The 27,554-nt window shown below is 40.5% G+C and overlaps 1 protein-coding gene across 1 annotated transcript in view; it reads right to left on the bottom strand.

Annotated features, from left to right (window-relative positions):
• Positions 1-4,490: 4,490 nt before the first annotated feature.
• MCOLN2 (mucolipin TRP cation channel 2) overlaps positions 4,491-27,554 on the bottom strand; it is a 40,877-nt gene continuing 17,813 nt past the window's right edge. The window contains exons 4-14 of the mRNA XM_039485798.1: positions 23,279-23,432; positions 22,622-22,715; positions 22,437-22,533; positions 21,930-22,029; positions 17,547-17,662; positions 16,064-16,213; positions 12,801-12,902; positions 12,560-12,682; positions 8,933-9,139; positions 7,185-7,303; positions 4,491-5,115 (exon numbers count right to left, since the gene is read on the bottom strand). Coding sequence (XP_039341732.1) covers positions 5,079-5,115; positions 7,185-7,303; positions 8,933-9,139; positions 12,560-12,682; positions 12,801-12,902; positions 16,064-16,213; positions 17,547-17,662; positions 21,930-22,029; positions 22,437-22,533; positions 22,622-22,715; positions 23,279-23,432 — 1,299 coding nt within the window. The 3' untranslated portion in view covers positions 4,491-5,078. The remainder of the gene's footprint in view (positions 5,116-7,184; positions 7,304-8,932; positions 9,140-12,559; positions 12,683-12,800; positions 12,903-16,063; positions 16,214-17,546; positions 17,663-21,929; positions 22,030-22,436; positions 22,534-22,621; positions 22,716-23,278; positions 23,433-27,554) is intronic.

Here is a 27,554-nt window from a genome sequence, read left to right as displayed (position 1 = left end):
CGTAGATTCCTTGTCCATCAGGTCAATATAACATTTCATTGTAGATAGTGTAATACCTGGGCATGATGCAGTGAGCTAAAAAGTTTATTCTCTCTTGCTGATATTTGTAGATCACCAATCACCGTGGTATCTAAGTGCTAGCTTTCAGTCCTACCACTGCCCTTCCTTGCTTTGGAGTGTGTGTCAAACCCTATATATTTCTTTAATTATTTATTGTTTTTCTAAGTAATATCCCAAGTAGCTTTGGGATAATGTTACCTTGTGTGGTAATGGATGAGAGTAACTTTCTTGCTGTTTCAGGATCAGCAGCATTTTACTTCTACATTAGGATGACTTCATCCATTATATTTTATTCCTATAAGTACACTTAAAAAAATACCAATAATGATAAACCACATCATCAAATGTTAAATGCAGACTCTTACTAAACCAGGAATTTAGAAAGTTGCCATTCTTCTTAGCTACACGCTGCCCTGCACTCCCCTCCCCGAACCTGGAACAATTAAATATTGATACCTACACCTTGTCACCCCACCCACAGACATCTAGAGAAACCCATCACTTCATCCTGCTTCGCAACCATCATTGTACTCACCTGCCAGCCAAGGCCACTGGAGACTGCAGAAGTTACTATTAACACCTCTTCAATATTTACCCCACCATTGCTGGAGAATAAGACCTTGTCTGCAAAGGAAAATTTTTCAGTATAATCTAAAGGTTTGAATTTAAATGGACAGTTATTCTGGTATAACCCTCTGTTGACACCTTTAGGCCAGGTCTATACTGGAAGCACTTTGCTGGCATAGTACATCAATATTCGTATCCAGGCAAAGCCTTCTAAGCATAGGGCTGGCCTTGGTAAGATTATCGTGAGGGCTACTGTCCTGCAATTAATGGTGGTGGTGTAACACACACACACACACACACACACACACAGAGTAAAGGACTGCTTTAAATATTGGTCTTGTGGCGGTTGGTTCTTTCTGATGTATAAAGAAGGCCCAGTAACGAAACAACAAAATTATGATTCTGTGTGGCTCTCTTACCTTAAACTCAGGAATGTGAAGTCTGGTCTTTGCTGGCAGATCACTGGAAGGTGGAAACAATGTTTATTGAGGGCTCTGAACACTGTCATTGAAGGGCTGCAAGTGTAACGCTTCCTATATTTAATGTGCTACTCATGGCAAATAGGTGTTAAAATGAAGTTTGACACGGTATGGCTAATAATCCCTTCCCCCACCAAATAGTTTAGTTTACACTCTCGTGGCTCTTGTGCTGCAACTCTTGCACTACTGTTGTAGCCATCAGAGTCTGCCAAAGACAGGATCTGAATTTCTAATATAAAAAGCAAGCAGAAAAAAGGTATTTATTTTTTAGAAACTCACCCTTTTGCTACTTCTTGATGCCTTAAGACTGTTAGCAATCAGGCACAAGCCCAGGTTTTTTTGTTCCTTTTCAGGACACTTTAAAAGTAAGGTATGAAATACTATTAATTTGGATAATTTATCTCTCAAAGGCAAGAATATGTCCAGAACCAACCTACGTGTCTCCCTAGTCCAGCATGACAGAGCCAAAAAACCCACCTTTGTTTGTATATTTCTGTACTTACAAGAGCTGCACAGAAGGCAGTCAATCATCCAGGGCAATCCAAGTATCAGGAGCATGGTGGGAAAAGGTCTAGAGTCAGGAGTATGAGAAGGGTCTGTTGTGGCAGATGAGTTGAGGATCACAGGCAGATAAGTAGCAGGCGTGATAAGATGGGGCTTGGAGGCCAGAACTATCACATATTAGGATCATTTCACCCACTTTATATGGCAACAACTGTCATCAGTAGCACAACAAATGGATCATTTTTTTTTAAATTCAGTCTTTAAATGCCGAAGACATATTAGAAAGTTGTATATAATTTGACCTTGCCTTCTCTAACAAATTCATAGCAACATATATATTTAAAAACCTACCAAAACAAAAAACTCCACCACACATTCTGCTCCCCATTGGGAAAGGATGAGAAAACCACCAACCACCACCACCATCACATGACAGACATTTGGCATGTTACTTACTGCTCTACTGCAATGCCCTCATTCTATGGCAGTGGTTCTCAAACTGTGGGTCAGGACTCCAAAGTGGGTTGCAACCCAGTTCTAATGGGGTCGCCAGGGCTGGTGTTAGACTTGCTGAAGCCCAAGGGCTTCAGCCCCGGGCAGCAGGGCTTCGGCCCGGGGTGGTGGGGCTCAGGTTACAGGCCTCCCACTTGGGGCTGAAGCCCTTGGGCTTGGGCTTTGGCCCCCCTGCCCAGAACGGCAGGGTGGAGGCAGGCTTAGGCCCCCCTTCCTGGGGCCACGTAGTAATTTTTTATCATCGAAAAGGGGCCGGGTGCAATGGAGTTCTCTGTTCTATGGTGATGAGCATGGTATAAGAGCCTATAGGGAAGAGGCCAGCAAAGCATTCAGGATTTTGGTTATGCTCATTTTCAAACCTTCCTTGCCTCTCTCTCTCTCTCCTTCCTCCCCACAACCAAGAGCCCAGGGATGCTCAGCATCCACAGCACTTATGGATAATATAGCTCAGTGGCAGGTCCAGCTGCAAATGCTGTAGCAACAGGGTCAGCTCCCACAGCGTGAGAGGAATTCTTTCGGGGCTGTGATCAGAGTGCCAGCCTACAGTTTAGGAGGAACAGAACTTAGCTTTATGTAGCTTATTCCATAGTCACCATTTCCATAAGGTGCTTTGCAGAGTGAGGAGTAAAGTTAATAAATCAATCTATTTTCCGAACTCCCGTAGTGGGTTTGCCGTGAGAGCATCCGTCGGTTAGGACCTGGGTTCAGACCATCACGGCTACCATTCACTTTCTACCAACATTAGATTGTAAGCTATTTCTAGGAGGGGCAGTAGCTCAAATCCAGTTTACAGGAGTAAATCCAGTGCAACTCCACTGACATCAAGGGAGTTCACTCCAGTTACACTGCATAACTGAGCACAGAATTTTTCCTGTACCACCTCACGTGGTATGTTCATAAAGTGCTGTGCAAGTTACCAGTAATTCAAACACACACCAAAAAAAATAACCAGGTTTGGTTTGATTTTTTGGCAACACATCCTGCAGTAACAACATCTTTGTACAAAGGAACACATATTTTCAGGGATTATTTAATCAAGGTGCTTCTGTTGGAAAATATGGTGTCTAGGCTGCCCAGCTCCAGAATTAATGTATTCATCATTTAACAGTCTCAGCAGAGTTTCACCCATCGTCTGACAACTATTTGTAAATAAATCACAGCCAAAATTTCCTCTTAACTCACTAGACCATATTTAAAGGCTCTCACCAAGACCTGAGTTATAATCAAACAAAATATGGATAAACATTGTTTTTGAGAACTTTAACAGTAACTAGAAGTTCCATACACTGAATACTGATTTTAGCACTTCTTTATGAAGCTATTTTAGTAACAAACCTTTTTAATGCAAAGAGGATGGTATGTCTAACTGGGGGGAGACAGCTTCATAGTAAAGTGCCCATTGCCTATAAAACATTTCATTTTTTATAGCAGCTTTTATCCAAGGCGGTCAAAGAATGTTTTACAAATGCTTTTGCAGGTCTCAATACTCCCATTACATCAGATGTAAGCACTTTCCTTCCCACTGGGAAAGAGGACCTAAGCTCAATAGCAGAGCCAAGAACAGAATGCAGAAAACCCAAGTCCCAGTTTGTTGCTCTGATCATCAGAACATACTGTCTTCCTAACTGGTGACTAACCACCTTTGCCATTAGGCAGTGTATGCTTGCTCAGATTAATCAAGATGCTTGAAGCAGTAATCCATCTCATCCAGGGACAGCTGTTACAGCCAAGATTTTCAGAAGTAAGTAGTGATTCTGAATGCCTCAATTTTTGGGTACCAAACTTGAAACACCTTAAGAAACCTGATTTGCAGAAAGTGCTGAGAACACTCCCCTCAGAAAAATCAGGCTGCTTTAAGGTGTCTCAGGTTGGGCACTCATATAAACACAAAATCACTAACCACTTGAAAAATCTTGGCCTGTATAAACCATCTTTGAATCTGCCACTATATATTCTCCTTCTTTCAACATGTGATTGGAACAGAAACATCAGTAAGTCAGTGCCCCAAGTAATGTACTTTTAAAAGGGATTTATTCAGTATGGAACTACCATGTCAAACCTGAAGGGTAAACCAGGCAGAACTTAGCTGGGTTTTCATTAAAAAGTTCTCTCTTGTGTGATATCTGTGGTTAAAGCTTCCATTCACACCATATGTGACTTTTTTACCAATAAATAATGTGATGAAGTGCCCAAAAGAATATACTATGTGCCTATCATACACACTGAAGATTTTTGATATAATGGAGTAAGACAGAAGACAAAAGGAAGTGAGCAACTACAAATTGCTTTTGTTTCGTACAAGATCTGGTAAGTAAGCTTAGTGATATATAAATGGCTTAACAGTTTTAAATCAATTTAATGCACACGAAGACATCAATTATTTTGTATTTTTGTGCAGCTCTGCATTACACAAAATTTATTTCAAGCAACTGAATCATGTTTTATAGCAAATAGGAATTACAATCTCCATTTCCAATACATCACTTTAAATGAATGACCTGAAACACTCCTTACCAATAATTGCAATATTCAACATTCTACTTAAAAACAAGTGTGTTTAATTCTTTTTAAATATGTTCCTTAATATAAATATTTAAGAATCAGATGGTTAGTTTGGGGCCTGATCTGAAGAAGGTGCTGAGCTCCCACAGACAGCGTCTCTCAGGTTCAGGACTAAGACAGTAGAACACAGAGTGGGAATCGTCATCAGTTCTTCATAATTCTAGTCCAAATAAAGGTAGCTCTTGAGTTTCCAACATGGTCAGTCAGTGGACACCAGCCATTAGCAGCTTTTTGCCCTGCTCGCCTCCCCAAACTACCTAATTAAATAGGGTCATAATGTTTACAAGGAAATAGCCCCAAATGACAGATCTTCTTGAAATTTGGGGGGTTGTTTTTCCACAACAGTTTGTTCTTTCTGAACATTCTTGAGCAGTGACTTTCAGCAGTAGGTTGTCAGTTAATAAGTATCAAGTTGTCATCACTTCCTCGTCTGTAAAAAGAGGTCAGAGAAAAAAAAGTTGGTATTTTTAAATTTTGTACTTAATAAGGACAACATAAAATCCTTGGTATATTTAAAGTTAACTATGCTGAATTTCCTATATATCTCAGATAATTAAGAAGGATCTACCTATACCCCTTGCCTTTAATTATGCTCTCAGAAAAAGCAAACGGGTTTTTTATGGATTGACCTTTTGCAAGAAAACCTAATATGCTAAGTAATCATTAAATCAATTAGGTTCCTGTAATTTACCATGGTCACTAGCAATCTCTGATTAGACTGAAGTCAAAGCAACTTATTTTTTCATCTATCAGCCAGATGGATGTTCAGGAAGACAGAAAGAGGTAAAAATGACTAAGCCACACAACTGAGACAACAGATCCACCAGCCAGAACTTGTTATACCATTTAGGGCTCCCCTGACTGACATGCTCAACTAAAGACATGTGGCGGCATGTAGTTTAAGAAAATATGCTTTTCACTGGGCAGCAGTACTCAAGCCTGCCTATCCTGGTAAATGCAGCAACATGCCTTGCTCCCTACCTCCGGGGCAGGAGATAATCCCCCTCGTTCCCTGCTGTGTTTTGTAATTTCCTACTTCAGTGCCTCAACGTCAAGCTCTGACTAGTTTCTGTTAACCAATAGCAAACAAGTGCACTGGAAATGCTGGGAAGCCAAGGAACCCAAGTCCCTGAGCCCAAAAGAAGTTCCAGGTTTCAAGCCAGATGCAGGTCCCCTGCTGTGGAAGCTGAACTTGTTTCCTTCTTTCAGTGAAGTCAGTTAAGGAGAAAAAGATCTATAAGTCTGCTTGCAGCCTTAGAAAATAGCTGCAATTAAGTTCACTGTACCTCCTACCTTTGAAGTGTCCACAGCAGCTATTCTCCCCCCTCAAGCCAGCAGTTTCTCTCAAGTGTCTAAAAGACACTTCAGCCTCAGCCGGGGCACATCAAAAGCAGAAAGCTGTGGTTCACAAGAACCTTACTGTGTAAGATCCATTGTTATAGATCATTTAGGAACACAAGATTTGCCACACTAGTTCGGGTCAGTTGATTACCCAGTTCTGCTACACTCCTCACATGACATCACTCCCTCAGGCTCCATCTGCCTCCAACCCTGCTATGCATAAACCTCAATTCCATTGCCACCAGGGCCTTGCTACAGTTGTCAATGCCAGCAGGCAGCAATCCACAGCCATCTACCTACCACTTTAGCAGGGATTAAGAGGTGGGAGTGATCTTGGTACTATAGGACGAATGGTCCCTACTCCTCTTCTTCCCACCAGTAGAAAGAACATGACAGCCTGCTACTGGCCCCTTAACCCCTACAGGGGTCTGAACCAGATGAAATGCCTTCCAGTCCCATCCACATGGTCCAAATACAGGCCCTGCTCATAATGATGGGCACTTCCAGGCAGCTCAGTGGAAATGACCAAGGTTCTCAGGGAAATGCTCCCATTACAACTAGAGGGGAGATTGCTGGGAATAGTTTAATCAGACAAATCTCAAGGTTTGGGATGAGGGATGGGTTACTTAAAATGAAAGAACAAGTTCTCTCTTGCTCCCTTCTACTGCTACCTGCCAACAGATCTCCTACCTGGAAGTCAAGATGGTCTTGGAGCCTAGCTTTGCTCCTAACAGTTTTCAGTGCTCTGTGCTTCCGTGATCTGATCAGCACAACTCATTCCTTTAGAAATATTAATGATGCTCTCTCTTTATACACACACACACACATATATATATATACACACACACACACACACATATATATACACACACACATATATAAAATCTTTTTTTTCAACTGTAGGTCTCCGAGGGCTTTACAAATATGACAGCCAAACTCAAAAAGGTATCTTTCCCTGCCCTCTCCCTTTAACAAATTAGCTATTTTCTAATGCTAAATACAACAGAAAGGGATAAATATATTTAAGAGTCTGAATATGCTATAGTTAGATTTCTGGGCGTGCCTACCATAGTGAAACCCATACTTTCCAACAGACAGCTAACCTCATGGGTACTTATGAGAATTACATAGCTCATGGAATCGCACTGCCATACTGACCTCCTACAACAGCAGATGAAAGGCATGGAAGCCTGTGGTTCTTTGCTATAGTCTGTGCTACTGCATTCTTTAAGGAATTCATGAAGATCTGTTACTGGAAAGCCGTTTTGCTGGTATTTCTGAAAAACAGGACACCTCATTTACAGTGCATGAGAAATCATTCCTTGTGTCATTGCTCTAAACCTGTCTCCATTCTACACTGCTCTCCCACACTTTTATCAGCTCTAACATCTAGATTAATAGATGAATCAAACTGTCACTACTACAGCAAACAAAGCAAGGCCAGGAGAGTGTGGCCGTGGGAACAGAAGAATGAGCTAAAAGAAACATATATTGAAAAAAGACACTATTCAGTTATTCCTTTTCGCATGTTACTTGCATAACCATCCAGTTCATACCTGTGCGGTTCTATTTCACTGTTTTTATGTTGATTTTTTTCTCCTACACATTCACCATAAATAAGTGAGTTCTCCATAAATTAAAAATCCCAAGCTCTAAAGACCAACAGCTTTGAAGCAGAGATAGACGGCAGCCACTTAGAAGTTTAGTCAACCTCTTCATTCAGAGGAAGTGCTATATAAAACAGAAAAATCAACCGATTCTTCTCTGGGAATTTTGGGGAAGTTCCATGGCCTGTGTTAGATAAGCAGTCAGACTAGATGATCACAATGGTCCCTTCTGGCCTTGGAATCTTTGAATACAGAGCGGCTTCTCCTTTAAAACATTGGATCCACATGAGATGATTAGAGGCCAGAGGAGAGAGAGAAAAACAGAAGTGCTCCCATCTCACTTTGAATATCAACAAAATTACTGCAAACCTATACAGAGACATTTGCAGAGTCCTAGGAAGTTGTGGTCCACATACTGCCAGTATGCTGCACACGTATTTACAAGAACTAAAACAAAGACAACAGCCAAAGGCCAGTTACTGGATGCAGCCTTCTCACTGGTCACTCTAACCACCAGGACTTAAGTATGGAGAAATATAAGTGACTAGAAATGTAAAGAAAATACTGATGGGGGGCAAGAATGCAGGGAAGAGATCTAGAGAAGGGGATGTTTTTAATTCCACTCCATTTTTCACCAGAACTGGATGAAATGATTCTAGCTAGCAGTTCATTAGTACTAGACTCAGTGGGTCTCTTTCATACCACGCACCCTACTAATTATTGAGCCAGTAATTTCTGTGAAGCACAGGGAGCAGAGGTATTCAAATCTGTACTGCTAAGCAATTTTAACTGAATGGGTTACCCCCTTGGCTCCTTCTCCCCCAGCAGTGTTAACAGACATCTTTCAAACATCACTCTCCCCCAGCCTCAGAAAGATTTTTTGATACTGCAGTTACACTCTTGCACTCCATGAAAGAATTCTCTAGCTGTAAGCAACTGCATTCAGTGATTTTAAGCTTAATATATCTCCCCACTTCCCACTCAAGTCACTATTCTGACCCAAATGTAATACAGCCAGTAGAATAAATTGGGGGAAATTGGGGGTCAGGGGGAGGGAGGTGTGATACCTTACATAAGTTTTCCAAACTAATGCCTGGGTGGAAATCACTTAAGGGAAATCCTCTCTTCCATTTTTTACCAGATCTTAAGCTAAAAGCTTTGAATATCTTTACCATACATCATAATCAGTCAACATCTCAAGAGAACTTCCATTTGTCCACCTTTATGGTTTAACTAACATGAAAGAATGCTAAATAATTGATTAGAAGAAAAAATTCTGCTAAAGACAAAATGATTTACCTTTATGGTGTCGTAAGAGTCTGTAATGAGTGCAATAAAAAGGCTGAGGATCATGTATATAAATAGACTAATGAAGGAATACAGATATAATCGACTGAACAGCCACACCAAGGTGCTCTTCTGCTGGATTTGAGCAAATGTTGCAAACATGTCATCACCATTGACCAAAGAAAACAGACATTCAGCAACTGTGTTCAGATCTTCAAACTAGACAATATTGAAAGAGACTAACATTAGAATCTGAACACCACATACAATCAGGTTAAAGGAGATAAAGACAGATGTTTTCACTAACAGTTTTCCCACCATTTTTTTTAAAAAAACACAGAGCCACTACTCTCCTGCGCCCCTCTACCCCCCATAAAAACCTCTCACAACCACAATCTCTCTCTTTTGCGTATTTCATACATTTAAGACTGGCATGATCATTTGGCTTGGGAGGCAGAGATAATTCCTTTTCCCTATGTACCTGAGTGTTTTGTATTGGCATCAGTTGTAGGAAAGGTGCCAAGGGGTTAAAGCATCTAACAAACAACCACCACTAATGTTTAACACTTTCATTAGAGGGTCTCAAATTGCTTTATGCATGTAGGAAAGTATCCCCAATTTAGAGATAAGAAAATTAAGGCACAGAGAGATTAAGTGACCAAGGTCACACAATGAGTAGGTGACAGAGCTGGGAACAGAATCCAGATCTTCTGATCCCCCAGTCTCTTATTATTCTTTCAATAAAAAAATTTAAAATCCCCTTCCAGCAGCACATTGGTAAGCATCTGTTTAATTTTTTCTGCACTTGGGGGAAATAGGACACAAGTAAAGCCACTACAGTTCTGTGGCGAAAGCCTTTCTGTGGCGAAATTATAGACTATACTTTTCTTTAACAAAAATACTGAGATTTGAAATAATATTTTCCAGCTATATTTTCTCATTCCGTTATTTGGTGAAGGGGTTGGAGGTTATCTTGCAAATGATCAGGTACATTTGAACAATAAAAGGTTTTCTAAATCCCAATATAGCAGCAAGAAAAATAGGTATGGCAAATTTTAAAGATTTTATTCAGAAGGTTGGGTGCCAACAGCCCTCCACAGCAATAGCTAAAGACCAAGGGACAGTACGAGCAGGTTCAGGCCTTATATCAAGCACCACTAGGCAATCTCCTATTTTGCCTTTTCACTTTGCCTTAACCAACTCTACTTACTCTCAAAACCTCCCCACAGTTTTACATTTTCTGGGTCCAAAAAGAATGCTGGATAGTCCAGAAACCCAAAGTAAATAGCATTTATGTCAGGCATTCAGAGTAGCTGGCTGATGCCATGTCAAACATGTCTTCAAAGAAGATCAAATGCTATATATGGGCAATTCCCAATTAAATGACCTCTGAGCAATGGTTGAAAGAATTGAGCGTGTTTAGTATAGAAAAAAGAAGGCTGAAGGGACGTAACTGTCTTCAAATATATAAAATGTTGTTATACAGTGAGCAATTGTTCTCCAGGTCCACCGAAGGTAAGACAAGAAATAATCTGGTTAGTTTGCAGCAGGGGATATTTAGGTTGGATATTAGGAAAAATCTTTCTAACTATGAAGGATAGTTAATCACTTGAACAAGTTATCTAGGGAGATTGTGAAATCCTGGTCACTGGAGGTTTTTAAGAACAAGTTAGACAAACATGTGCCAGGAATGATCTAAGTATATCTGGTCCTGCCTCTGCGCAGTGGGGGCAGGAGGAAGACTAGATAACCTCTTGAGGTCTCTTCCAGTCCTACATATCTATGATTATGTATTCTATGAAGTGTGGGGAAGGAGTAATACAAATGTGCTCTAAGGGCCATTAGGAAAGGGTGATTTTAGAACATGGAGTGGTCCACAAGTGCCATCTAGAGATCCAAATTCAGGTCTCTTGATTCTGAGCTGACAGGGCCGCTCAGTGAGCCATCTAGCAAAAGAAACAGCTAGGAAGGCTTCACCTTGCTCACTGTCACTCCTTGTACTTGTCACATGGAAAGAGCAGAATCCAGCTCTTCTCTGATTAGCAGAGATTCTCTACTACATGAGGCCTGAGAGAGGCTGGGTGGAAATATAAGCGTAACCCTTGGGATTTTGAAACTCGTCATGAAAAAAATTAAGAGGGAATCTAGAGTACTTTTCCCCACCCGATTCCAAGTGGCAAGGTCTGTAGCTGATTCAAGATGACATGTGGGAGGACTGTCCTGTTTCTCTTACTTCTTTACCACTTATCAATCCTCCCTTATTTTAAAAATAATCTTCTACTACTCACTGCTTCACATGAAGTTGCTTGCCTTCATGTCCTACCTTTGCACTACACTTGAGGAGACAGCAAATTTCACTGACAAGCAGGGAGTGCTGCTTCTGGGAGTGTCAAGTTGGTGGGACATCAAACTAGTACAACCACTAGATAGCATTAAGGGATTTTGTGCACAAAGCTTGCAGTGGCCCTCTTGGTTAGTTAGTATGTACAAGAATCAAGTCACTCCTACTTTAGGCTGCAGTTTGGAGCATTCAGAACAGAATGAGAATATCCTCCTTTCAATTCTGTACAGCAGACTGAGCGTGCAGCCAGTCAGCTGCCACAAAAAACACATGGTAAAGCAAGTGCCTAGAATAGGCTGTTCTATGCAGTACAATACTGCCATCTAGTGAGATATGGGGCAAGTTGCTAGCCTTAAACAAAATGAGCTGAGCCATAACATTTAATGACAAGAAAATCATACAAGACCAAGTTTTGACAACACAGTCAACCATCTCATTGACTATTCTTTCACTCACTCAGCTCATTAGATGCCTGCTACTTGACAGTTCGGGTAAAAGTGATATTTACAACGTGTCAGCTAAAAGGGACAGGTCCCCAGGGTATAATCTGAGGGATGTGTAGGGTATTACGGGATTTCTGCAGAAAATTCTGGAAATTTTTAGGAAGTATTTGGTCATCAATTAAAATGCATTAAGGGCAAAGGATAAATAAATGTATCTTATTACTAATGAGCATTAGTAACTATGCAAATTCTAAATGTTCATAACAGCAGTCTCTCTTCTCTAAACTTGAACTGTTGTTCTTTCCTTTGAGAGGGCTTTCTAAAACATGCTAAAGCCTTTAGCTTCCCATATTTTTGAGTTATGCAGGCACAAAAATTTGGTTTGGAATACTTTTTTACTGTATATGTAATATTTTGCATCTACATTGAATAAGAAAAAAAAATACAAATGATTTGGATTAAAAACTTTCCAAATCACCCTACATTTGGGTCAAGATCAACTGTGCCAAGTTTCACCCAGAGGGGAAGGTTTGGAGAAAGCTATGAGTAATACAAAACCCTGCTGAGGCAACATAGAGGTGAAAAGTATCAGTGTTAGAGCACCCACCATTGACAGCAGAGCTGGAGCGACACCAGCACTAGAACAATAGTAGGGGAATTTCTGAAAATCCTCAGTGTAGCGTTTGGAAAGGCAGTGAGAGTTTAACATATAAAACTTAAAGCTGTTGTTATGGCTTCATAACGAAGGCTGAGTTATGTTTTAAACTTAAGAAGCAGGAATTTCCTCCCCTAAATGATAGCACTTACTCTGAGTATGGAATGATTATATATGCACATTTAGAAGACCTTACATACCTTTTCATGATAAGGCCCTAATACAATCCAGCCACAGAATGTATAGCCAAGATATATCATCCCAGCACAACAACAAAATCTTAGAACTTTGGGCAATGATGCTTGCATTGTTAAAATGAGCACCTGCAAAAGATCAGGGGAGAGGAGGAGAAAGAGGACAATATACACATTAAAGAAATTAGAATAAAAACAACAGAACTAAAATAAGTTTCAACTACTGAATATTTGATTGTAGGCTTACATTGTATGTCTGGAAATATCCTAAGTATCTGATGACTCCAACCCAAACAAACAAAGTCGATGTTCCAAGTAAGATGCTGCAAACATCATAACTTGTGAGGTTCTGAGGAATGCAAAAAAAAAAAAAAAAGCAGTGAGTGAAGTAACACCTGTTGATAGGTATCGCAGTTTAAGACTATGCAGGTAAAAGGATGGTACATGGAAATTTTTTAGGTCAGATTTTAAAATTTCAGTGGCTTCAACTGAATTCTAGTGCCAAACGGACATCGCCACATAACACCAAGCCAATATGGTTGCTCGGGAGAGGTGCCTTATACAGAGAGGCAGTGGTATTGTGGAGATAGGCAAAGGTGCACAATGATATAAAGAAATTTGCATGAAGCCTGTAAGCGCTGTGTGGATTTCACTTTGGTTACAATAGACAGTTTCAAAATTAAGTTCTCAAGGAAGTTCATTGTTTCCCATTTTTAATAATATGGCAAACTAATTTTCATTCACTACTTAAGCATTGGTTCACAACTAATAACAGGGAGACTTCATGACTAAGGCCCTGTTTATACTACAACCTTAAACAGAATGTGTAACCAGCTGCTGGCATGGTCAACTCTCATGGGCTTTCTGGCCACACACTTGGTTAATACTGTTCATAATCACAACAGCTAGTAGCTCATTGCCCTTTCTTCAAGCTGAGGCTGACACATGTTGGTAGCAAGTTTGTGAAACTTATTCTGCTGTATTTGCCTTACTGTGCCTGAGTAACTGATCTGGCCAATGCTTACTCCTCCCAGCTACTTGTGCAATAGGACATTCTAGAGTGTGGGAGGCATGATCTATTGGCCCACGTTTTTCCAGAATGCCCTGACACACACACACACACACACACACACGATTACACAAATTTTGTCGAAATATGGTTGGGCTCTGGGGAAAAAAAAAACTGCTGGGAACATAAAACCATATTTATTGTAACCAAGTCAGATTGACCAGTGTGTGGCGACAGACACTGCTATACTTGTAGATTTAACAGTCCATTAAGAAAGTGAAGTTCCCATTCCCACAAGCTGCTGCTTGGGGACAGTTTAGAGGAGACTCCTGTTTGTTGAATGTTTCTTGATTTTCTTCTTCAGGGCACAATCTGGGCAGTGTGTTACCATTAGTTTTTAAAGGAAAGAATTATGGGCAGCATTCATTAGCTAAGCCCTCTCGGGCAGGAGCCACCTTTTTATTATGCGCGTGGTGCACGTACAGTTCCTATCACATGCAGGCCATGATCCGGACCTGTAGATGTGACTGCAAAAAAAAAAAAATGCCATTTACAGCAACAGTTTCAGGAACAGAAGCCAAATAAATGAGATGGAATGGAATGAGCTTCCAGATTCTACTGTAGCAAGAATTTTATGGAGAGGCAAACTGGGATCAGTTCTTCTCAAGAGATCCCGGGATCTTTTGGGTGAATGCTATTGGAGCCCCACTCTCTGCTCAAAGAGCAACACTTCTCTCACCCCAAACGAGAGATGCTGAACCATCCTTCTCCCTGAAAAAGCAGCGCGACCCTTTTGAGAATCTCCTCCACTCACATTTACCCTTCCTGTTTCCCTCAAGCCTCAGCTTAGGACTCTCCTGGAGCAGAGCCAGGTCTCTCCATTTCTTCTTCCTCCCTATCTGAAGGCGGCTGCTGAACTGCAGCTTTAAAGTGTCTCTCTTATCTACGTGAACAAATTCCACATGCCTTAATTCCATGTGTGTAAGATTACTGACTAGACTCTATTCTATGGCTACTATAGCATCGTGGTTGGATTAAGCACTTTTTAAAGAACACAAGTGACTGCTGTTTCCTCCCACTCCTGCATTCATATAGCTCTTTCCTTCAGCTTTGGTATCAAGGTCTGTTGTGTCCGTTTGGTACTTACCATTACATGGCCTAAGTTGCTGCGTCTTGCACTTAGGGGTGTTCTGCATTGCCATCCTATGTTATATGGCAAGTTTTGTTTGTCCATGACTCTACAATTTAATGACAGATTCTTTTTTGTGTACTTATATTATAGATAGCATAGCTTGCCCCCCCCCAAACCATTTATAAATATTATAGCTTCTGCATTTTTTAATGTAGTTTTACAGATGCAATATATACATATGCGTTTTGTAAATTCGCTTTCTTTAAAATTACATAGGGATGTCCTTTTAGAAGAGTATGACCTATTTGTATTCATTATAAAAGACATTTTGTTTCCTGTTAACGCTGAGGATGTAAATAATGTAAGAAAAATACTATGGGTTTTTGTTTTAATTTGAAAACTGTTTTACAGAAATAGGAATTACAGAAGAAAAACTTTTTGAAAGAAGTGCTCAGTGTCAGTACTGTGCACTTGGGGGGGGGGGGGGTATGTCTATGATGGCCACTCAACATAACTAGCACCCTACCAAATTGATGGCTATGAAAATTGGGTCACAGACCATGAAATCTGATCTCCCCAGTGAAATCTAGCTATTGTAGGGGAAAGGGGGCTTCTACCGTGAGCCTGGCTGCAGCTGCTAGCCCTAGTCGGGTTGGGGAGGGACAGGACTTCCTCTTCCCCTGTAGCGGCAGACCACCTCCAGGAACCTCCTCCAGCTGCAGGAAGCTCTGTGCCTGTTGGCTAGGAGTCCAGCTCTGAAGGCATCGCAGAAGTACAGGTGACAATCCCACAACCCCCTATGACTCCCTTTTAGGTCGGGACCCTCACCATTACAACAGTGTGAAATTTCAGATGCAAATATCTAACACTGTGAAATTGACTATTTTAAAAATCCTATGACCATGAAAAAGACCAAAAATCAACTGTGAATTTCGTAGGGCCTTAAACATAACGTACAGTAGGTGCCTTCCTGCCAGTTTGGCTCCAATAGCATTCACCCAAAAGATCCCAGGATCTCTTGAGAAGAACTGATCCCAGACTCTCTCCGGTCTCAGTTTGCCTCTCCATAAAATTCTTGCTACAGTAGAATCAGGAAGTTCATTCCATTCATTTGGCTTCTGTTCCTGAAACTGTTGCTGTAAGAAGACCCTCCAGCGTTTGACTGAACTGAGTTGGTGCCACTGACAGAGAGAAAACTCATATTCCAGTGATAACAGACAACAAAAGACCGGTAAGAGAAGAAGAGAGACCAAACCAAATCGGTGGCAAAAAGAGTTAATTGGTCGCAACTTTGGTTTTCCTTGCATTAGTCTAATTAAAAGCATGCTTAAACAGAGTGAAGAAAATATTAAGATGTGTTAACTCTCACCTTGGCTTTTATTTCCATTTTCATTATAGATCCAATGATTGTCATCACATCACTGATAATCACCAGGACATACCATCCATTTATAAACTCCAGACGATCAGCATGACAGACATGACGTTTGTACTTTTCCAGGAAGAAATTCACAAATCTCTGTAGTAAACATTTAGAGATTTGGTTACAGAACCTACTTTTCTCCAGAAAAAAGGAAGCTCATACAGGTGCTTGAGTACTGCTCAAGTAGAGTACTTAAGTTGGGTCTGTTGGAAGAATATGCCCTAGCAAATACTGTAGAAATAATGTGTGAGCAGTATTAGCAATATCAACAGAAAAGAATTATGGAACAATCATATACAACTCTGTAAAGCAGGGGTCGGCAACCTTTCGGAAGTGCTGTGCCGAGTCTTCATTTATTCACTCTGATTTAAGGTTTCATGTGCCAGTAATACATTTTAATGTTTTTAGAAGGTCTCTTTCTATAAGTCTATTATATATAACTAAACTATTGGTGTATGTAAATTAAATAAGGTTTTAAAAATGTTTAAGAAGCTTCATTTAAAATTAAATTAAAATGCAGAGACCCCCGGACCGGTGGCCAGGACCCAGACAGCGTGAGTGCCACTGAAAATCAGCTCTTGTGCCGTCTTCGGCACACGTGCTATAGGTTGCCTACCCCTGCTGTAAAGGGTGACTGCTATCATTACTGCATTATTACTAACTTCACTTTCTGCATCCTGCGTGCCAATCCGCAGACTCTCTCCTGTCCCCCTACTGATGGGTCAGCACTGCTCTCTCAATCCCTCAAGGTGTGACAAACCCTTTGCTGAACTAGGTCCCATTACCCTTTTGACGGTTGATTAAGATAACTGGATATCATGTATCCTGTGCTCTCTTCTCCCCTCCCGTGTACACACTTAGGAAGAGATTCCCTGATGTACGGAACATATCAGTGCCTCACATGTGTGTCGGGGAGGGTGGGGCAACAACATGACACAAAAAGCATGAGGCCCTTTGCGCTCAGGAATTTACCCAGTGAACATTTAGGTATCTGGCTTTTTTAGCCTTATAGAAAAAAAGTTAGTCATATTTGGATTTTGAGGGTGTATGATTTGCCAACTTCAAACAAACAAGGACTTGAAGATTTGGGGTGAAATCAATGGCAAAACTACATTGACTTCAGTGGGGCCAGAATTTTAACCTATGGATCTGAAATGAACATATCTGTATTACAGTATCATGCAGATACTCCAATCAGGACTGAGACTTCATTGTGTACTGTACAAGCATACAGTAAACTTAAGCTCTTTCCTAAACGTCAGGTTGGATATAATACAGATGCAATATACTCTAGGAAAATCTCTCTCCAAGAACAGAGTCACTTGATATACCTTAATAATCCAAAACATAGCACTGCTTAGTGCAACTAAAATATGGAAAGCAAATGGAAACATAAGCAGAGAGAAAAGGCAGATGAGGTTATACTTACTTTTTGCAATTTCAGAGCAAGAATAATGGATCGTGTGCAGAGTATAAGGGAAGCAAAACAGCTTACAATGACAAATCCATCAAAAACCAAAATATATTGAGTGTTTTTCTGAACTGCTATTGGGGGGGGGGGAGAAAGAACAATAGGAAACAGTTAGATCTTTACATATTTCTTCTGGCACAGAATCCTTTTCATAAGCATTTGAGAACTAACTATATAATAAAAGCTCTCTGCAAATTTATGATGACAAATTTGGTAACACTTGGTATACTGTCATATCACTATAGAAATAAGGTATATAAAATACAGTCAATATAAACTGAGTACATTAGACGCCTCCTGCATGTAGGTCTGTAATTCAAATCACTGGGGTATTACATGCAGAGGGTTTGTGGGACTGTGCCCCAAAAGTGAGATGATTTTTTGTTCTTTTTAAACTATTTGAAATTAATAATTCGTGTACAGGCCAAATTCTGCTAACAGACCAAGAGAAATCTCGCTATCTTATTGACTTCACTGAAGTTGCATAAGCAAGGGCAGAATTTGGTCCGTTGACACTGTTTACCAAAAGGCTTTTCACCAATGAAGACCTGCAATTAGAAGCCTCCATTTCACCAGTTGCCACTGAGAGCTGCTGTAGCAGTTAGTGGTAAGCAAACAGTATTCCACACACAGCACTTATAAAAGTAAGTGACAAACTATATCTTATCCAAGGGGATATGCAGCTCTTTGAACTTAGTTCTTTACAGGTAAGCAAAGGAGGGATGGATTTTTCAATTTCTGTACACATATATAGAATTTAAAATAGATTTTGTAAAAAAAAAAAAATCTATGTATTCTGGTAGATCCAGGATCTTAAACAGCTTTTGTTAAAAAAAATAAAAATAATAAGATAGATAGATATTAGTTCAGAGCAAAACAAGACAGTTATTTATAATGCAGGAATATTTTAACTCGGTGTTCTTTGATCAACTACTTAATATGCAGGTAGAGTACAAAAAGTGGCCAATTGAGACACCATTGTAAGAAGTGATCACACTCACACACATACATCTGGGTTCCAATATAATGGTACACAAATATAGCAAAGATTTGGCTAGGAGGAGAACACATTGTTCCTTAACCAGGATCCCCACAAAGTTTTACCAACTATACCAGAGCCCTATATAGTAATTGTGATGGCCCTGTTTCTTAACCATTAATTAAGGTGTTTATGTTATTTTGTCATACTGAATCTCGCTCTGAAGTGGAACCTTCAGTACTATTGTCACTTTATGAAGTGATCAGACAAAAGCTTAATGATAGAAATATAATGTGGATGCCATTCTTTATTTGTAAGGATCATCAAAAGAACAAGCAGGGACCACTCACTGGTTCTAATAAAGTCTTTAAAGACATAACAGGCTTCAACTAGTCAAAGAGGAATTATTCTGAAGTATAGGAATAAAGGTGTCATAGGTGTTTGAGTTTGGGTATTTATTATTGGTTAAAAGACCAGGCTAGAATTTGAAATTTAATGTATTAAGCTCATTCAGAGCAACAGAATGGTCAAAACCTATTTAAAAAATCTGAATTTCCCTTGCAGACAGAGTCTTGGTAAATCCATCACTAGGTAGGTTATAGCAAGGGATATTTATATCATCTTGATACTTTTACAGAAGGGAGTTAAGCAGATCTGTTTCTTCATTAGAAGGCAGCAATGATTTGCTTAGACATTAATAATAAAAGCACACAAGTTGCAAGTCTTGGTATCCACTAGATATTAGCAAACATCTGTGCCTTCCTCCTCTAAACTCTTTTCACCTCTCCAGATAGGAAGTTGATGAGCTTCAGAAAAATATGAACAAAAACAGATTCTCAAGATCTTAGGATCTCAAGACAGTAATGTTTACTGACTGTTTGAAAAATATGTACGTTGCTATGTAGAAGATTTCCTGAACCCAGTGACATGACACGACACACTGGTTAAAATGAGTAAGCAGTCACCAACATGTCTGTTATTGTCAGAGAAGCAACAGACGGTGGCATAACCCCTTTTATGCAATGCGTCTGCATGTGTCTCAAGATCACTACATCAGCAAGCAGGGCCAATTGCTTATTGCATCATGTGGACACAGCAGGACAAACAGGGTAGATTAATAACGGTTAACCTACATGTCCCAACTACTCGTCTGAGGTAGTGAAATGACAAAAATAACTGATGGAATAAAAATCTTATACAAGATCCCAAGTCCATCAACCTAGACCTTAGAAATATCTAAGACAGAATCACATACTTATTTAAATGTCTTTACTTGACTTGATATATTTCTAAATATAGTTCTGATAAGTAACAGTCAGCATGGATGTATCAAAAAACAAATCATGTCAAACAAATCTAATAGCTTTCTTTGACAGGGTAACAAGCCCTGTGGATAGGAGGGAACTGGTAGATGTGGTATATCTTGACTTTAGTAAGGTTTCTGATACTGTCTCGCATGACCCACTCATAAACAACCTAGGGAAATACAACATAAATGGAGCTACTATAAAGGTGGGTGCATAACTGGTTGGAAAACCGTTCCCAGAGAGTAGTCATCAGTGGTTCACAATCAAGTTAGAAGAGCATATCGAGTGGGGTCCTGCACGGATCAGTTCTGGGTCCAGTTCTTTTCAGTATCTTCATCAACAATTTAGACAATGGCATAGAGAGAGTACACTTATAAAGTTTGCAGACAATACCAGGCTGGGAAGGATTACAAGTGCTTTGGAGGATAGGATTAAAGTTCAAAATGATTTGGACAAACTAGAGAAATGTTCTAAAGTACACAAATGCACAGTACTCCACTTATGAAGGAACAATCAGTTGCACCCGTATGAAGTGGCAAATGACTGCCTAGGAAGGAGTACTGCAAAAAGGGACTGAGTTCGTAGTGGACTGCAAGCTAAATGTGAGTCAACAATGCAACACTGTTGCAAAAAAAACCAAAACAAAACAAAAAAACCCACATCATTCTGGGATGTATTAGCAGGACAGTTGTAAGCAAGACACACGAAGTAATTCTTACGCTCTACTCTACACTGATTAGGCCTCCATGGAGTACTGTGTCCAGTTCTGGACACCACATTTCAGGAAAGAAATGGCCGAATTGGAAAAAGTCCAGAGAAGAGCAACAAAAATTATTAAAAGGTCTAGAAAACATGACCTATGAAGGAAGAATGAAAAAAAACTGGATTTGTTTAGTCTGGAGAAGAGAAGACAGAGGGAACATGATAACAGTGTTCAAGTATGCAAAAGGTCATTCCAAGGCGGAGGGAGAAAAACTGTTCTCCTTAACCTCTGATGACAGGACAAGAAGCAATGGGCTTAAATTGCATCAAGGATGGTTTAGGCTGTACATTAGGAAAAACTTCCTAATTGTCAGGGTGATTAAGCACTGGAATAAATTGCCTAGAGAGGTTGTAGAATCTCCATCACTGGAGATTTTTAAGTGCAGGTTAGACAAACAGCTGTCAGGGATGGTCTAGATAATACTTAGTCCTGCCGTGAGTGCAGGGGGACTAGACTAGATGACCTCTCAAGATCCCTTCCAGTCCTATGATTCTTTACTTCTGTTCTGAAACAGTTCCTCAGGCTCACTCTGATGGTGCAATCCATCTCTAAAATAGCATAAACCCGTCCCTTAAGGATTTTCACTATACTGTCAGACTAATGTCCTCGGAGTGCAGGGGGGTGGCCTCGGTGTTCCTACACCCGTGATGCCCACATGCAGGAACAGCATCTTGGGTCATAGGCCAGGTGCTCTATTTCCTAGAGCTGTGGACTTGTTCAGATCACCCTTAGGATAAATGGCCCATAAAAATGACTTAAAGCTCAGCTAGATGGGAGGATCTGGTCTGTGGTTATTAGGCTTCTACTTCTCCCTATACTGATGTTAAATAAAAGTGGGTCTAACATTTTGTTACTGACATTGGAGAGGGCAAAAAGAGCAAACACCAATATCACAAGTAGAAACCAGAGAGTGAATTGGGACATGGTGCGAACACTAGCGGGGTCAGAAAAAGTAATGCAAAAGGCGGTAATACACAGGCAGGCCCCAAGCCTGAACCATTTAAAAAGCACATTAGATAACACACTAGACAGTGTGCTGCAAGGAGTACTCCTATGCATCATTTCCAGCTGTAGCTCGTATTATCCACTGGTTAAAGCTGCCCTAGCGTCCATGCATTTCAGTAACGTTTCTAAAAATGTTGACATGTTAGCCATTTATTTCTGAATATAGCCACAGTTTACATTTATATTTGTCTGTAGTTATCACATATATTCAGAAGTGGAACAATGATATAGATTTACTGGAAACCATCAGATTTTCACCATGCAGAACACACATGCACCATACTTACTAGATCCAGATATATGCCAGTCTTTGCATTCTTGAATATCAGCATCACTATCAAAATAAATTTTTACTTTACCACTGTGGGCTCTGTTGTTGAAAGTAATCTGCAAACACAAGTGTAAAGATTTATCATTTGATGAAAGCAAAACTAGCAGAATTAACATTGTCCAAAAATGCAGAGGCAAAGACTAGACCGATACCCAAAGCGATCATCATAGATTAATATACATCTGAAACAATATGCAAGAGCAAAAGCAATCAATGATTTTACTTCTCATGAAGAACAAAACATTTAAAAAATTTGAAGAGGAGAACCATGTTTGAGGAAAATAGTTACTTGTTGTTATAAGAGGTCTGTCCCATTGACACCCAAGCAATCACATCATTTTGCACGGGTGTCAATGGAGAGTGCCCACTGAATTTTTTCCATTTTGCAGTCAGGACACCAGAAGGAAATGTGCTGGACTCTGGAACACTTGTTTCCACGTGTATACATCTGAAATGCACTTACAGTATTCTGAAAGGCGTAGCAGTCAGGCAATTCTCTGGCATGAACAGTTTGTAGATCAATGCCTTTAAGTTGAAAGGAGATTTCAACCTGTATAAGCCTGAAGAGTAAAAATAAATGCAGTGAATTGCATACAATAGATTCCATTATTTTCATATGAATGGATGGGTCTTCAAAACTCACTTTACCTATAAAATTCGAAGTTGAAAAATGATGAATTTATCATCTTCAAATCACCAGACCTCTTAGTGGCTAGCATCTGTGGCTCTAGCTGAATACAGTCTATGATGGGGGGAAAAAGATTTTTACAAGTTTCATTCGAAATGATTATTTTACAAATAAAGTAAGGGAGAAAACTGAGGAAACTGGATACTGGTGGACACTGACATAGGTCCTGATCTTGCAAGCTGCTCATTGTGGGCAACTCCCTGTATCTGTGTGGAGCCCCACTCAAGTTAATGGGGCCATGAGAAAGTGCAGGCATCTTCCGTAGGGCCCCCAATACTGAAAGGTGCTAAATGTTCCCGCTGAAGTTAATGGTGGTTGACAGCATTCAATAACACTCAATATCTGGCCTCTGATCAGCAGCTTCTCTCATACAGAAGGTCAACAGCTGAAAAAAGTCTTCAGAGAAAAAAAAAGTCTTACTATGGTGACCTACAATGCTTATGCTGTAAAGTAGTAATTTCTAGGTGGACATTAAAGAATAAAATAAGGGAGACGTGGGTTAAAGTATGATTGCCACACAAATAGAATACTAACTTACTGTTGATGATTTGCCATTACAATACATAAAATGTCCATGGCAACACTTTTTTTTTTTTAAATTTACAGCAGTACTGTACCTGTTTCAATGGTAACATCTATGTTCAGCGTATCATTGGAAGGAAGCATTGTGTCTTTCTTGTACTGTTGTTTACAGATCTGTAAGCCTGTCACATCGTCTTCATCTTGTTCATAACCAAGTGTGCCCAGGGATACATTCTTTAATTGGCAGTACTAAATTTAAAAATAAAAACACACACTTTTTCAGTTAACTGAATTATCCTCACATCAGCCTATTCACAAAAAATTACTGATGCCCATAAATATGTTTTCTTTGCCCACACTCATTCAAATTTGCTTTCCCCCCCCCCATTAACAAATTTCATGGTCCACAGTATCAGCTTTTCATACACACTTTGTATTTGCATGACAAGTTTGATTCGAGGATCTCAAAATTAGTCAAGCCTCAACAAGGCAGGTGAATATAATTATACTCTACAAGGACATTGTGACAGGTTTGGTCACAGACACCCCTTTGGGACTGCCACCTGATGTGCTGAGACTACCTCTGAGCCCGTTTTCCCTGCCAGCTTGGGATTTCAGAACCCTGTCTTGTTGAGCTAGACACGCCAGTCTGCTGCAAACAAAGACCCAGGTCTGAACCATGTCCCTCAAAGCTGCAGACTTAACTGAAAATGGCTTAAGAAGTGCTCCTATCTCCAGCACCCAAATACACAGTTCCCAATGGGATCCAAACCCCAAATAAATCTGTTTTACTCTGCATAAAGCTTATACAAGGTAAAACTTAAATTGTCTGCCCTCTATAACACTGATAGAGAGATATGCACAGTTGTTTGCTCTCCCAGGTGTTAATTACTTACTCTGGTTAATTAATAAGCAAAAGTGATTTTATTAAAAATAAAAAGTAGGATTTAAGTGGTTCCAAGTAATAACAGACAGAACAAAGTAAGTTACCAAGCAAAATAAAACAAAAACACGCAAATCTAAGCCTAATACATTAAGAAACTGAATACAAATAAATCTCATCCTCAGAGATGTTCCAATAAGCTTCTTTCACAGACTAGACTCCTTTCTAATCTGGGCCCAATCCTTTCCCCTGGCACAGTCCTTGTTCCAGCTCAGGTGGTAGCTAGGGGATTTCTCATGACTGCAGCCCTTTTGTTCTGTTCCACCCCCTTACACAGCTTTGTCACAAGGCAGGAATCTTTTGTCTCTTTGGGTCCCCACCCCTCCTTCTAAATGGAAAATCACCAGGTTTAAGATGGATTCCAGTACCAGGTGACATTGTCATATGTCCTGGGAGACCCCAAGTCTTCATTCTTCCTGGCCTGACTCACAGGAAAGCTTGCAAGTAAATAGAGCCATTTACAACCAACTGTCCTAGTTGATGGGGGCCATCAAGATTCCAAACCACCATTGATGGCCCACACTTTGCATAATTACAATAGGACCTCAGAGTTATATTTCATATTTCTAGTTTCATATACAAGAATGATACATGCATACATATAGAATTAACACACTCAGTAGATTATAAGCTTTGTAATGATACCTTACAAGAGACCTTTTGCATGAAGCATATTCCAGTGACATTATACTCACACTCATTAGCACATTTTCATAAAAATCATATGAAGTGCAATGTCACAGACATGTCAAAGGTCACACAGGTAGTCAGTAACAGGGCCTGGAACATATTCCAGGAGCCCAGGCTCACAGTTCCCTGTGCTCCAGCTACTTAAACAACACTCTCCCCAGGTGCATATTATGTGCCTGCCTTAAAGGAGTATTCAGAGAAGAGCTTCAAGATACTTTGATGGAAAGATGCAACTACAGAAAAAAAGGGGAATTTAAAAGATTATAAACATAAACTTAAAAGAAAGATAGTACAACCACTCTTACCATCCCATACTTTTAAGAACTTTCATAGGGTGACCAGTTTAAAAAAAAAAAGGCAGGATACTAAACAGAATTTGTAAGGCCTTTACATTTTTATTTTAATAAGATTTTAAATCCTGAAAAAAAATAGAAATTTTAGCAACTTTTAAGATTTTTCCCATGCCCCCACAAGACCTAGGGCAAATAGCTTTACTGCCCATTCGCTGGACAAGGTGGAGAGGAGTTGCTGCTTTGACTGTAAGTTAACAAAACCACATATATACTAGACCATATGCATCCAGGAGCACACACAAAGCTTCGGAAGATTCCCGTCACAAAGAAACCAAGTGCAGGGGAGCTGATCTCTTCAGGCACTCAGAGATGGAATTGGAAAATTGTACATTAAGAGGGAAAACAGCTTTTGACTTGTATTCAGCCACTGGTGAGTTCCAATACTATTTTTTAAAACTAAAAATCTCTCATTTAGAATTTAAGATTCGTTTACTAGGCTACGATAAAAGACAAGCTCTCCCTAATAAACTTTTAGGCCACGACAGAGCATGATTGAAAACCCCACTCTCGGGATCGCATTTTGTTCTGACTTACCTCACATACACCCATTACCATCAAGAGAGTTGCATAGGAAGTAAGTTCAAGTAGAATTTAGTCCCTTTAAGATATCCTTCATTGCAATATCAAGGTCCTTAGTTTCCTTGTCTTTATGTTCACCTTAATTTTCAATACTAACACAAAGAGACCTATACTGGTAGAGGAGATGAAATACAGAGGAGTACAGCCTAATGGACCATGGGACTGAGACTCAGAAGATCTGGGTTCTATTTCTGGCTGTACCGTTGGCTTGCTGAGTAACCTTGCGCAAGTCACTTCACCTCTCTGTGCCTCAATCTCCCCTATCTGTAAAATGGGGGTAACAATACTGAGCTCCTTTGAGACCTACTGATAAAAAGTGCTATGGAAGAGCTAAGTATTGCTGTTGTTGAGTTCAACAATAATGAAGTCTGGAGTCATGCTTTCTAGGCTGGTAAGGGAGCTAGAACATTGGTGAGATGAGTAACTGGGGACACAGCACTTCATACATTTCTTTAATATCCATACAGCTGAACTGACTATTGAACCTATGAAAGCAGCTGTTTGCCAACTCAACTAAAATGTCAATAGTCATTGCTTGAGAGACTCCCAATGGACAAGAAGTCCCTTAAATGGCAGAGGAAACCCAAGCCCCCAAAGAACACTGACTCATGTCCATCAGGGATGGCAAAACACAATGAAGAACTCCTGAGCCCCTGGCCAATAAGCCAATACAATAGCCAACATCCTTTGAAAAGTCTTTCTTCCTGTAAACACGCAGTGGTCAAACCAAAGCTAAAATAAAACAAACAACCCCTCCCTATCTAATAATTTTCATCACTATCTAACCTCCCCTTCCTGAACAAGATAATTGAGAAGCTAAATAACCAACTTAAGCCCTGTCTACACTGGCAAGTTTCTGCACAGTAAAGCAGCTTTCTGCATTGTAACTCTGGAGGTGTACACACTGCTGAGTCACTTAGTGTGCAGAAACCGTGCAGTTGTAGCGCTGTAAAAAAACCACCCCGACAAGAGGTGTACAACTTTCTGTGCCAGTAGTACAGCACCGTGGTGCTAGTGCAGACACCATGGTCAATTACAGCGCTGCGATTGGCCTCCGGGAGGTGTCCCACAATGCCTGTTCCTGCCTCTCTGGTCATCGGTTTGAACTCTACTGTCCTGCCCTCAGATGACCAACCGTCATCCCTACCCCATAAATTTCTTTGGAATTTTGAAAGTCCCCTTCCTGTTTGCTTGGTGATGCGTGCAGTGGTCTCAGGGCATCTTTCCAGGTGGCCATGCCTGCTCCATGCACCAGGCGATCCCCCACTTGGAGCAATGCCGAGCTGCTGGACCTCATCAGCATTTGGGAAGAGGAGGCTGTCCAGTCCCAGCTGCACTCCAGCAATAGGAATTATGATACCTATGGACAGATTTTACGATGCATGACAGAAAGCGGACATGACCGGGACACACTGCAGTGCAGGGTCAAACTGAAGGAGCTGCGGAACGCCTACCACAAGATGCAGGAGGCAAAACGCCGCTCTGGTGCTGTGCCCATGAGCTGCTGGTTCTATAAAGAGCTGGGCATGATACTGGGTGGCGACCCCACCTCCACTGCGAAGGCCACTGTGATACTTCGGTGGCTCATGTGCCAGTCGAGAGTGGACCCGCCAGGCGGAGGAAGTCTTGGATGAAGATCTGGAGCGGGAGAGGGACCCAGAGGCAGAGGATGACTCTGAGGTCAGAGATGCATGCAGCCAGGAGCTCTTCTCTACCCTGGAGGAGGCTAGCCAGTCACAGCTGTCGGATGTTGGTAAAGCGCAAACAGGAGAGGAGGCCCCTGGTACGTGGATTTGATTTGGGGAA

The sequence above is a fragment of the Mauremys reevesii genome, linkage group 8, assembly GCF_016161935.1.
Source record: "Mauremys reevesii isolate NIE-2019 linkage group 8, ASM1616193v1, whole genome shotgun sequence".
In the NCBI taxonomy this organism is placed as follows: Eukaryota; Metazoa; Chordata; order Testudines; family Geoemydidae; genus Mauremys; species Mauremys reevesii.
This window is presented reverse-complemented; position numbering and strand designations above follow the sequence as displayed.